This window comes from Notolepis coatsorum (assembly GCF_963971535.1).
Source record: "Notolepis coatsorum genome assembly, chromosome: 7".
Lineage (NCBI taxonomy): Eukaryota > Metazoa > Chordata > Actinopteri > Aulopiformes > Paralepididae > Notolepis > Notolepis coatsorum.
Window position 1 is genome coordinate 50,772,974 of NC_140171.1, and position 13,327 is coordinate 50,786,300.

A 13,327-nucleotide genomic window follows, 5' to 3' on the forward strand; every position below is an offset into this window, starting at 1 on the left:
TTAGGAGGGGGTGGGGGAAGGAAAACAGAAACTGATATGCCAGTTTATCATCATAGGCAATCGGGGAAGTAAGTGGCTTGACTGGGAGGAAGTTGTGCACAGCATGTGCACAGGATTTCTGTTCTGCCTGGTGAAAAAGGCAGAGATCACACAAATAGATTCGATTCCATTAGCCTTGATGGTCTAAATTGAATTACACAGTAATATTCAGAAAAGGTAAAAATGAGCCTATACCTCTTATAATGTAGATATCTTACGTGTCCTGTTTCTTTTTTTTTATCGCAAAATGTTGAACACTTTTGCAAACACAGCGAATATTTATTTTTAAAAGGAACTCGGGCTCAAAACGAAACAGCTGCAATGGGAAGGTTTGATGTTTGTAGCTAAATAAATAATTTAACCCCCCCCTTTAGCCTAGTGCCTCTGCTTTACCAGCCCAGGCTACACTAATCGAGTACCGATCCTCACCCACACTACTCCCATACCCTGTATTTATGAATGCATAGTAGACTAACGCAAAACTATAAGTAGCTCACGATTAAACTCGACGATCGCCGTTCCGTGGTCTTATATGCCCCAATAATACGGTGTGTGTGAGGAGGAAGCAGCTGGGAGCGCTTTACGTTGTTCTGGTTTCGATACGCTCGGTCTGATTGAGATCGTACTTGAGGAGCGTTGGACGGTCTGTCACATTAACGCTGCTGACACCGAGGAGCGACACACACAACATTATTATTATCGACAGATCCGAGTCAGGAGTACAGTGGGAGAGAAAGCGCGTTGAACGGTAAGTTGTTCTAAAAACTAGTTACGTCGATACATGGTCATATTTTCAACCGAGGCGGGTCCTTCTTCTTGTATAGCTCGCGTTAATTTTCGCCGTGTTCTTCTTTCTTTGTAATTTGAGGTTGACCACTTTTGATCCATTCCTGTGTGCTTTGACTTGTGTTGTTGTCCCTTTATCAACGAGGGGAACCTCGCTTAGCCACCATTTCGCGGACGAATTCGCCCAGACTTAAGTTTGTATTATTAACCCACCGATCTATTTGTATGACTAGCTATGGACCGAGCCGTTTAAAGGGAGTCGAGGCGTGTGGGTGGCTGCTGTGATCCGGGAGGAGGAGGGGTTGGTTGGTAGAGAGAAAGGCTGGCCAGCTAAAAAGCGATCGACGTTACTTACGCAGACTGGTTAAACTAGTTTAAATAGCCGCAAAAGTGCCGAAAGTTGCCCGAAACTCGGGCGCGGAGATAAACACTGTTGTGAATGAGCTATCGGGCAACATTACACTCTTATGGGACGTTAGAATAAACACATTTATAACCAGGTTGCCACCCGTTTGCTATGCGCAGTGCGCACACTAGCTAGTGCTAGCTAGCTGGTAGCCATGGCGTGCCTCCTGGCTTGTTATGGACCTAAAGGACGGGAGTAGTGCTGTGCTGTGTGTTATATTTACGGGTCTATTTCAACTGCTTTCTGTATAAAAAAAACTCGGAGTGAGTAAAGGTCGCTTCATGGTGGAGTTGAATATAATTGTGTCACTCAATCGCTTATATTTCTGCTAAGAGATCACTTGCTCAGCCGTGTTTGGACTGTTGTGCTGTGTTTTTCTGTTGTGGTGGGTTGTTTGCCAACAAACTTCTGGTAAGATATAGTTAACTTATTAATGTGATGAAATTAATGTAACGTTATATAGTGTAACGAAGTGTTTTCTTTAACTTAAAGTTCTACCTCATCGTTGTTTAAGTCACACCGCCCGTTTGTGTTATGGTCCGGGGTTTTCAATTGTAGTCTTTATTTATATTCACTACGACTTTTGTGTTTTTTTTAACAGTCAAATAGAGAGAAAACGGGTAGAAAAGAGGAAATCCCCCGAAAGGAAATGCCAATCGCAGCCACTGGACAACCAACGACTCAAGAGCCCAGAATCTACCCTCGGCTGCCCGCCACCCCGGAGCCCGTTCCTAAAGGGGCTGATTTATTCGACGAGGCGGGGGCGCAGGAGTCGCCGGAGCGGACAGAATACGGGGGCGCGGAGGGGGGCAGAGGACTCGGGGGCTACAGCTATAGCTTTCTACAACCCGGATCCACCAGCGGCTCTCCGCCGCAATCCCCTCCCACGTCCTCCTCTTTCCTTTTCCACCCCCTCCATCACCACCAACCCCACCAAATGGCCATGGAGCCCCCGAGGACTCGATCACGTTCCCGGTCTGGATACTACCAGCAGTACGGCGGTGGGAACGCTACTGGAATAACCGGTAACGGAATAATGGGATCTAACCACCACCAACAGCAGCAGCACAACACTGGGTGTGCACCGCTCGGAGCTCACGGCAGCCACTCGGAGAACCAGCAACGAGCCCCTGGAGCCATCGGCTCCCCCGGCTTTCATAGGCTTTCGGCGCCGCCTGGAGCGCACCGCGTGACGGCTGCAGGTAAATCTCCTCACCTGGAAGTGTGTTTGTGTCTATGGTTTTCCCCTTGACCCAGTAAGCTTAGGGAACACTGCTTTCATTACTTTGACTTTTCAAAGCCGCTAAAGACATACCCAGCCTACTAGAGAGAAGTCAAGCTGTTTTAATGTACGGGGGTAAGGCGTCTAGGGGGGATGGGGTCTATCGGGGTTGGCATGGTAATATAGGGGGGGGGGGGCTGGAGTGTGTGTGAACGCATTAGCTCTATTCTAATTAGACAGGGTGTTTTATGTGCTTACCACAGAGCTGCAGCCTGCATGTCCTGCACACAGTTAACACATACTGTAGGTATATGAACAACAGCAGCCTGTGATGTGGTTATGGGTCGCCTTGAGCTCACTGAACTGCTGTGAATAGTTAGTCGCTCAAAGACTTTGTGTCTTGAAGAGCCTGTGGCATGTCTTGTTCTACTCAAACCAAATGTCGAAAGGCATTATTGTGTGTGTGTGAGATGCAGGTCTGAATCTGTCGGGTTGTAAATGTAGACACTATCTTGTAGGGGTGTAAAGGTACACATATCCATACCGAACCGTTTCAGTACTGGACCTAAGGTTCAGTACGGCTGTGTACCGAACGAATACAGCGGTACGTTATAACCACTAACGAACGCACGACAGGTGCAGAACTTATTTTTGTGTGCAGAATTGAATTCAAAACTAGATTATTAATTTCAATATAGAATATTCATTGACAGCCCTACAAGTACAATTAGTTACTGCAGTGCACACTACATCACCCCTGAGTGGAACATGGAAAGCCAAACTTTCCCCCACTGTACCGAAAACCTGTACCGAACCGAGGTACGCACCGAACCGTGGTTTTTGTGTACCGTTACACCCCTACTATCTTGTGTAGGCACAGGCAAAGTGACAACTGCATGGATCTTGCTGCGAAGATGCACAGGGCTTTAGTCTGCAGAGAAAGGGGGGCTATGAATAGGAAAGCGAGGGGAGATTACTTTTGTTTCTCATAGTTTCACACAAAGGATTTTCATATTCATATGAAGGGGTCAGACATGGCCTTCGTGTGTTAATATGCGTGCGTTTAGCCAATGTTCATGGGGCATATTTTGGTTTGAGAGAGAGAGAGAGAGATGGTGGTGGGGGCAGTTTGTGTAACAAGTATGCTTCTCTAAAAATATCGGTACCATAGACTGTAAGTCAACAGTCTTGTGTGTGGAGTGCCAGGTGAAGACGTTCTCTTACTGCAAACGGTGCAGTGAACCTGGCTGCATAGAAACAGCGGAGCTAGAGTTTCAGACTGGAGACACCATGGGAAAGCTCATTAAAGCTGAAAGCACACCTAGCAGGCCACTCGAGAGGGGAAATCAGTCAGTCTGTCATGGTCTACCGCCCTCCACTGGGGAGGGGGGCATGAAGCCCACAGACTCATCTGTAAGATGTAAGAAAAAACATAAGTGTAAAGTTAGTAAATATTTTGTGAGCTCGGAGCAGATTGAAATCCTCCAACAGATCAAATCGTTTGGGGGGAAAATAGCTAAACTTCAGGGTGACATGTTAAGGATAATTTTGGCTAAGTTGTAGCTAGGGATGCACAGATGCAACTTTTTCAGTACCGGTACCTGGGGCATAGTACTGTTCCCATCCATTACTTAAAATGTATTTTATTATTATTTTTTCTCCTAGTGAACATTGCATTGATCATACGATATATACTTGATTCACATAGTCAATGACATTTGATACCCAAGCTCTTCAATTTGTATAAATATTCAGCTTAAACAAAATAAGCAGTATAAACAAAGTAAGTCTCATAAACAACCCAGGGGAGGACAACAAGAAAAAAATTAGATCACTGCTTCAAACCATGTGTTCTCTTATTGTATATTGTACTTTGATCCAAGGTTCATATTTTTTTATTCAGAGGAGTTAGCCTAATTATATTTATTTTTCTCAGATTTCTATATTTAAATCTAATTGTATTGGCTATATTTATGAATTTCTATTACCCTACCCATACATGTACCTCCCCTCCCCCATGCTGCTATGACACCTCAATTTCCCCAAGTGGATCAATAAAGGAATATCTTATCTTCAACATTATCAGTCAAAAGCCACAAACCTGAGCAACCTCGACCAAGGACCACAATCTACTTGTGATAATACTCGTCATAATGGTGACCCAAAAGGTCCGTGACCCTTTTTAGGTCACAAGCCATAGTTTTAAGAAACGCTTTCTTAGACCTTTTTGTTGGGATAACAATTTGAATTCTGTTTTTGAAGTGGAATGGACTTATCTCAAACCCTGCCCTCCTTTCTTGATCCTCCAATCACAACTGTTGCTTTCCTTGGACAAACAATGTTTGTATGTGGCCAGCCTAGGATTAGGCCCATGTCTGCTCATGGCTCTGGACCAAGGGGCTCGATCTTACTTGTTATTGTGCAAACCTAAATACAAAACAAAAAGCTATGTCTCTTTTGGTGGTGGTAGTGTATGTGTGGGAGGGAGAGAAAGAAAGGGAGAGATGGTAGCCGAGAAAGACTGGAAATACCTGTCTGGGAGAGTGAGCGTCAAAGAAAGTCCTCTGCAGCTGAACACACACACACAAACACACAAACACAAAGAAAGGCTTTTTCTGGACTCCCAGCCTGCAGGTTGCCTAGCAGTGCCTGTGTCGTAGGTCTAGCTGTGTATAGGCGTGTTGGGCAGTGGGGAAACCAAGCTGTGAGTGCTGAGGCAGGGAACGGCAGATAAACGAGGGATGGCATTAGTAGTAGGGATGGCTACCGAATTAGGTACCTACTAGTACCTACTACCTACCGAATTACGTCGGTACTACAGAGTACGATTCACATGAGATCTGTCGGTGCCACATGTCGGTACTGTAAATTTTGTTTTATTACTTTAAAAGAACGTCAACGTTCACACGCACAATATACGCTTACCTAGGATGTGACTTGATTAAACAACAAAGCAGTCGGGGCAATGGCAAGCCGAAAACGGTCGAAAGTGTGGTTATTTGAAGTTTGGATTTTTTTTTTCACAGCTGAGGTAGGTAGATTACATTTTAGAGACTAAAGTACAGAAAAAAGGTACCGGTATCGATTCACAGGTACTGGTATCGGTTCAAATGTGAAAGGTACCCAACCCTAATTAGTAGTACAGAGAAACCGAATAGGGACAAAGGATAAACATGGATATCACCCGGCATGGGCCTCCCAGCACCAACCTGGCAACCAGGGAGTTGAACCAGCAACCTTTTGGGTTCCTCTCGAGTCGAGTGTGACCCACCGTCCTGCCTCTGCACTGTCTTCTGGCTCAATGGAACGGTGGCTATATGACATGTAGAACTGATAGAATGTCTGTATTGTATTTCCATCCAAATGGGTTTCGATCCAGAGGGGAGAGGAACAGGCTAGGGATTCCTCACATGCACAAGTCTAGTTTGAGTCAGACTGGAAATTGCACCATATACAAGAATAGTAGTCCCACCACAGGAGACGTATAGTGTGTGTATGTTAGCATGTAGGCCCTACATGTTTGATTATATCCCCTGTGCGTCCTACAGAATGTAAACATCAGAATGAAAAAGTGAAGCGCCATAAAAGTGTTGTACTTGATCTGAACATGCAAGTCTTGTCTACTGAAAAAGGAAGGCTACAACGTTGTTCCTAATAACATGCCAGGCCTTGGTTTGAGTTCTATGGAATATTCTTTCTAACAAGAGCAAGGCAGCTGGCGAGGCTAGTTAGGATTTTCACGCCACTACACACCTTTCTTATGAGAACAGCCCCCCCCCCCCTAACAGGCCCTGTGTGGAAGAGGGAGAGAAGGATTGAGGCTCGGTCTATTCTTCCCACGCCAGTCACCTGCGTTGGGCATGAAAGCTAATGATGTGCTCCTCTCCTCCCTCCCCCCGTCTCCTCCTCCTCCAGTTACTCTCTCTCTCATCTCGTTCTGCCTGATTCCTAATACATTATCCTCTACCATTTCATCCTCCTTGCCTGTGTTCCACACACCCCTCCTCTTCATATCTCTGTTTCTCTCTCCCCCTCTTCACAGGGCCTTGCCTGCCTGTCTCTGTTGATACAGCCTATCCTCTCGGGTCTCACCCCACCCCCCACCCCCCTCTTTCTATGACCCCCCCCCCCTCCCTTCCTTCTTTCCTCCCCCTGGTCATCCTCTCTGTCCTCCTCCCTCGCTTTTGTCTGAAGGAGGGATCGTTTTAATGGATCTTTCAGTGCAGCGGAGAGACGGGACGCTTCTCTCCTCCACTCCTCCTCTAATCCCTCCACTCTTACTTCTGTCTCCTCCTCTCTCCTCCTCCGTCTAAAACAAGAGGGGAAACACACACACTTTGTTTTTATGTTCCTTTTGTCCCGTTGCCCCGGTAACCCCACTGCCATGCTACAGATACTGTTTTGGGGGCATGTGGGGGTTCACTCTCGCGGCTCTGAGGCTCCTCCCAGTAAACAAAAAGCAGGCACTTTGGTCAAGACGAGGGAACGCTGGGGTTTGACCTCAAAATAGCACAACTCTGAAGGACGTGCTTTGACCTGGCTTCAAGAAGAGCTCCAGAGAGAGCGAGAGGAGTGAGAGCCAGGATGTGAGGAAAAAATAGTGCAAGAAAAGTCTTGAGGGGGGGGGTGTTGCAGAAGGGAAATGGGAGGCAGGAAGAGGGAGGATTATATGTGTGAGAGGGAGGCTGGTTTGAGAAAGACGACTGGTGGTGGGGTGAGTCGGGTAGGACTGGTGGTGGGGAGAGTCGGCGAGGTCGAGAGGAGGAGGAGGAGGGAGAGAGCGAATTGGCTATGGAGGAAGGGAGTTGTAGCGACAGGAAGTGAGGGAGTTTCACAGTTTAAGGCTGACTGACTGGAAGGGACGTCATGAGGGTATTGGTGTAAGCAAATGTGGAGGAAATATAGAGCTCTTCTCTTCATCCTACCTCAGCCCCTCAGAGAATATGTCTTTAACCCCTCCCCTCTCTTCCATTTGACCCATCCTATGGGCCTCCCCCTCCTACTTATAAAGGAGTCCTTCCCTCGTCATTCTGTGTTAGATTTCCGGGTCTTGTAGCTGTAACCTAGAATGGGACACACACAGCCATATCTCTAATTATCTTGTAATGTATTGATCAATCTGGCTAATAAATCGTATTAACCGGATCCATTTGACTTGATTAAGTTATTCGTTATCCACAACACAAACTATGTAAGAGCAAGCGGGAGAGGGAGAGCTGAGAGCTCTTCTCCCTGTTGATGAGTGGGTTCTCACCAGCCAGGGGTACAGACAAGACCTTCACTTGTTTTATCCTGTAACTCGACAGTCAGCATATTCAGCATTTGCAGGGCTGTGCCTCTTCGTCGAATCATAGGTTTGTCTTAAGTTTTATTCATTCTAACATGGTAAGATAAATACAAACATACAGATGAGGACCAAGATTTAGTAAGTAAATTAATTGTATTTTTAATGTCTCTTATGAAGCTGCGTTAGGCAGGTCATGTCTCTTATGAAGCTGCGTTAGGCAGGTAATGTCTCTATGAAGCTGCATTAGGCAGGTAATGTCTCTATGAAGCTGCGTTAGGCAGGTAACGTCTCTATGAAGCTGTGTTAGGCAGGTAATGTCTCGGCACGCGGAACATGCAGCCTATTTTAAGGCTGTGTGCCAGCATGTTACTCAACTCTGCTCAGCGTCGGGGTGTGAAGTGTGCATGTGTTGAGGGGGCGGGGTGGGGAGCTAAGGTGTTTGTCTGTCTGTGTGTGTGTTGCAGTCAGATAAACATAAGCTAGCTAATCTAGTCTATGTTATATAAATAGGCCTAAAAGACATTGATACACGTTCTGCAGTACGAGGATGGATTATGGATTCATGTCCTTTTTGCTATTCGTCACTTCAAAATTCATAGATTTTTATCTCAGAAAAGGCATTTTCTGAACTGAATGACCACACTTCCTCAGAGGGGAAGCGGTGCTAATGGAACACTGTCTGAGGGTTAGAAATATAGCTTCACTGGGCCTACAATGTAGTTTACAATACATAACATTCCGTGTCCGAATAATAAAAACAAGGACATGCCACGCCCGTCTCTCCTCCAAATAGCGAAACACGACTTGGAACATCAATAACTTAAATACTTATCTAACATAGCTACAGTATAAACATGGCTTAGAATTAGGGATGTCCCGATCACGTTTTTTGCTCCCGATCCCGATCATGTGATTCTGAGTATCTACCAATACCGATCTTTCCCGATCCGATCAAAAAAAATAATATATATATACATTTTTTTATTCTGCAAACATGACCATGTTCACGTCTTAAACTCATACTGAGGCCTTAGTTTTGGTTTTAAATTTCATATCATCCATTTATTTATTGTCACACAGCAGAAGAATTTTGCCAAAACAAACCTATAGTATCCAGCTGCAGAACGGCAGACCAGCCACACTCTCAGACCCAAACGCATTTCCTTTGAAAATCAATCAAATGATTTATGTAGGGATGCACCGAAATTTCGGCTACCGAAAGAGTTTTTTTCACCAAAAATATAATACCGAAACAGAAGATGTCGCGCTGTCGGGAGTCGTGCTGTTTCTATGTAAACTCTGCGCGCAACGCGTCCAATAAATGCGTCTTTAACATCCTTATTTACTATATGCCCGTCGCGGTTAATCACTAATATTAATTAACGGTTAATCTAATATGCATATTATTCAGAGCGAGAGGGGGGGGGGATAGTGGTTCTCACATTGACGCGGTCTGTCGTTGATAATATAATCTTTCTCGAGTAGGGATGCCCCGATCGATCGGCCATCGATCGTTATCGGCCGATAATCAGTATAAATATGCGATCGGTGATCGGTGATAATGCTTTATTTTCGCTGAGCGTCAAAACCGATTTCACTCGCTGTCGCTGAGTTCTGTTTCAACACCGGGTGGTGCGGCGTCTGCTCATCCCTCCAGCACGCATGTAAACACGGGTCTAGTAGTGGTCTACTCTAGTGGGATGGGACACGGGAGGACGGCGGCTCCATGAGCTACCGTTAGCTTAGCTACCGTTACAAAATGACCCAGTCAACTATTCACTTTTAGTTTAATACATGATGAGGCATTGTCTAACCGAACGGTATCTAGCTGGCCAGCTACCGATAGCTCCTGACATAAACAAACGCTCCACAAAGTCTAGTAGAGTGTATGATACCTGTTAGCTGTTAGCTCACGTTAGCGCAAGCTAGTTCACTGTTCAAAACGAAATGTCCCATTGAACTAAATAATTCACTGAGGCGTTGTATTAACGTTATATATCCGGCTAGCAGTAGCTACAGATAGCTCCTGATATCAATGTCTTATAACACTGATTCGATGCGTATTCGAGCTGAGGGCTTGTGAATGTGATTTAACGTTATACCAATACTAGGGTCCAGCTGCAGCGCCGGAGAATCCTTGCCGTAGCTCGAGGCTACTCGAGTATAGGGCCCAGGTGCAGCTCCGGAGAATCCTGGCCGTAGCTGGAGGCTACTAGAGTACACACAGACAGTGGAGCTTGTTGCGTGGTGGCGATGTCTCGCAGATAATACAAGTACAAGTCTAATTATATAATATATATATTTTATAATTTTTTTTTTTTTTTTTATATAAAATAAAATTTAATTTCTTTTAATCAAACGATCGGTATCGGATCGGTATCGGGCGATATGGCTCACGGCGATCGGTGATCGGTATCGGTGGCAAAAAACGTGATCGGGGCATCCCTATTCTCGAGCATACACGTCGCGCGTCTACTGTGCCGAGTCAAGAGAGCACAGATGTCCGCCATGGCAGCCAGAGAAAAGATGGAATTAATGTGCTGTATGCATTCAGAAGTGCTGAATAAATGTTTTATGGACCCATAATAGTGATTCTTTATTATTTAAGTTAAGTTTAGCCATAATCATATTTTTCCATAATCATAATGTTCCACAACATTGGTAAAAAAAAATTCTATTCTATGAATCATTTTTGGCCTTTCGGCATTTGGTTTTCGGCCAACTGTTTTCGGTATCTTTTTTCGGCCAAGAATTTCCCATTCGGTGCATCCCTAGATTTATGTCAAGGATTGCAATGCCTCGCTTGAATGAAGTTAACTTTTCACCTGGATAACGTCAACATTCAGGGTGAATGTAGTGTGAGAAATTGGGATAACATTATTTTTTTTAAATTTGGGTCTGAGACTGTTCGGCCGTTCTGCAAGCTCCCGGAGGGTCATCAAAGAGAAGCCGCCTATTCTCAGTCCTTGCCCCACAATGGTGGAATGAACTACCCATCCCAGTTAGGACAGCCGAATCCCGTCCAATCTTTCGCCGTCGACTAAAGACTCACTTCTTCAACCATTATCTGAAATGATTAAAAAAAAAAAAATCTAACCCCGACTAACCTTAATGTCATGCACTTGTCCTAATAAACTAACCTACACTGTAACACGCAACACTTTGATGAACATTGTTACTCAGCTGATAGAGTTATACCCTTCTTGCTGTCTTGTCGCACAGAACTTGTAAGTCGCTTTGGATAAAAGCGTCAGCTAAATGACTAAATGTAAATGTAAATGTACTATTGGTTTGTTTTGGCAAAATTCTTCTGCTCTGTGTGACAATAAATAAATGAATGATGATATGCAATTTAAAACCAAAACTAAGGCCTCAGTATGAGTTTAAGACGTGAACATGGTCATGTTTGTTGAAAAAAAAATCTTTTTTTGTCGATCCCGATCTTCGGAAAATCACGTGATCGGGACATCCCTTATGTCTAACTTACCGGTAAATACTTAGCTAACATAGATGGCTACAGATAAACACGGCTCAGAATGTCGGTAACTTGAATACATGGCTACAGTATAAACGCGGCTCAGAATGTCAGTAACTTATAGGGGAGCTACGCCCAATTTCAGAATCCATACATGTTATTCTTCTGGTCTATAGTGGTACAAAAATATGAGTGAAAATGACTAGAGTGCTAAAACTCAAACTTGTGATGTCATTAAGTATAAAGTCTGAAGCTGCTCCATAGCATAGACAATGAATTGGGTAATAATTTCTAGATGACACAGAGCACCCAGGGAGATGTTCCGAGTTGATGGATACATTTTCTGTTTCAGAATATAATAAAGAAAACAAACACTCCCATTCATTGTCAATAGAGCGGCTCCAGATTTTATACTTTATACTTGATGACATCACAAGTTTCATTCTTACTTCTCTGGTTTCTGTCTTTTGAGGGAGAGAGTAGCTCATGTTCACACATATTGATTGAACGGTCTTAGGCCATGGAAACAACCAGGGAACAAACTAGAGATGTTCCGATACCATTTTTCCCTTTCCGATCCGATTCCGATACCTAAGCTTTGGGTATCGGCCGATACCGATATCTATCCGATACCAGTGCATAAAAAAAAAAATTAAAAAAAAATTATATAAATTATACGTTTTTTTTTTTTTTCAGATACTGTTATACTGTTTTTTAGTAATAACTAGAACGTATGGTATTTATTCAACAACAGGTGATTGTATAGATTTTAGGGATGCCCCGATCGATCGGCCACCGATCGTTATCGACCGATAATCAGTATAAATATGCGATCGGTGATAATGCTTTATTTTCGCCGATCGTCAAAACCGATCACACCGGGAGCTGCACACAGTGCTGCGCGTCTGCTCTCGAGTCCAGCCCCTCCCGCACGCATGTAAACACGGATCTAGTCTAGTCTATTGGGACGGGACCTCCATGAGCTAATGTTAGCTACCGTTACAAAATGACCCAGTCAACTATTCACTTTTAGTTTAATACATGATGAGGCATTGTCTAACCGAACGGTATCTAGCTAGCTACTGATAGCTCATGATATCAACAAATGCTCCAGCAATAGTCTAGTAGAGACGTGTATGATAGCTCTGTTAGCTCACGTTAGCGCAAGTTAGTTCACTGTTCAAAACGAAATGTCCCATTGAACTAAAATATACTAAATATTAACGTTATATATCCGGCTAGCATTTGCTACAGATAGCTCCTGATATCAATGTCTTATAACACTGATTCGACGCATATTCGAGCTGAGGGCATGTTGAATGTGATATGACCACGGTAACGTTATACCAATAGGGTCCAGCTGCAGTGCAGGAGAATCCTGGCCGTAGCTCGAGGCTACTCGAGTATAGGGTCCAGCTGCAGCTCCGGAGAATCCTGGCCGTAGCTGGAGGCTACTCGAGTACACACAGACAGTGGAGCTTGTTGCGTGGTGGCGATGTCTCGCAGATAATACAAGTACAAGTCTAATTATATAATATATATATTTTATAAAAAAAAAATTAAAAATTAAAAAAATTACATAAAACAAGTTAAAAAAAAAGTTTAATCAAAAACGATCGGTATCGGTATCGGCCGATATGGCTCACGACGATCGGTGATCGGTATCGGTGGCAAAAAACGTGATCGGGGCATCCCTAATAGATTTGTATTAGTATCATTAATCAATGAGTATGGGCTGCAGCACTGCAGATATACCCTACTCCAATGATCCACACGGACATTAAACGGTGTTGCACTCGCTACTCAGTGGCTCTGCAGATATACCCTATTCAGTCTGTAAGCCAGGGTTGTTACCTTATTCAGTCTGTAAGCCAGGGTTGTTGCCGGTCTCGGGGTCCGGTAGATTTTTATCTACCGGTCAAATGAGAGAAATTCCGGTCAGAGTTTATTGAGCTTAAAAACAACAGGCTATATAAAGAATGACATCCTCAAGGCATGTAGATTTATAATATTTTAACTTAAAGCTAGGCTACTTTTGCGTATACAGTCATTATATTCCAAATAAAATAAGTCCAGAGACTCCGTGCTGCTGCCGACTTTAAATCAAATAGA

General features: G+C 44.1%; 1 protein-coding gene across 2 annotated transcripts in view; it reads left to right on the forward strand.

Annotated features, from left to right (window-relative positions):
• The first annotated feature begins 703 nt into the window (after nucleotides 1-703).
• The window catches only part of rnf38 (ring finger protein 38), a 72,146-nt gene continuing 59,522 nt past the window's right edge, over nucleotides 704-13,327 (forward strand). The window contains exons 1-2 of one of the 2 annotated variants that reach the window (XM_084319258.1): nucleotides 704-787; nucleotides 1,833-2,433. In XM_084319258.1, the coding sequence (XP_084175384.1) occupies nucleotides 1,881-2,433 (553 nt within the window). In that variant the 5' untranslated portion in view covers nucleotides 704-787; nucleotides 1,833-1,880. Of the gene's footprint in view, nucleotides 788-1,520; nucleotides 1,643-1,832; nucleotides 2,434-13,327 lie in introns of those variants that run through there. The other variant, XM_084319259.1, reaches the window with a different exon arrangement.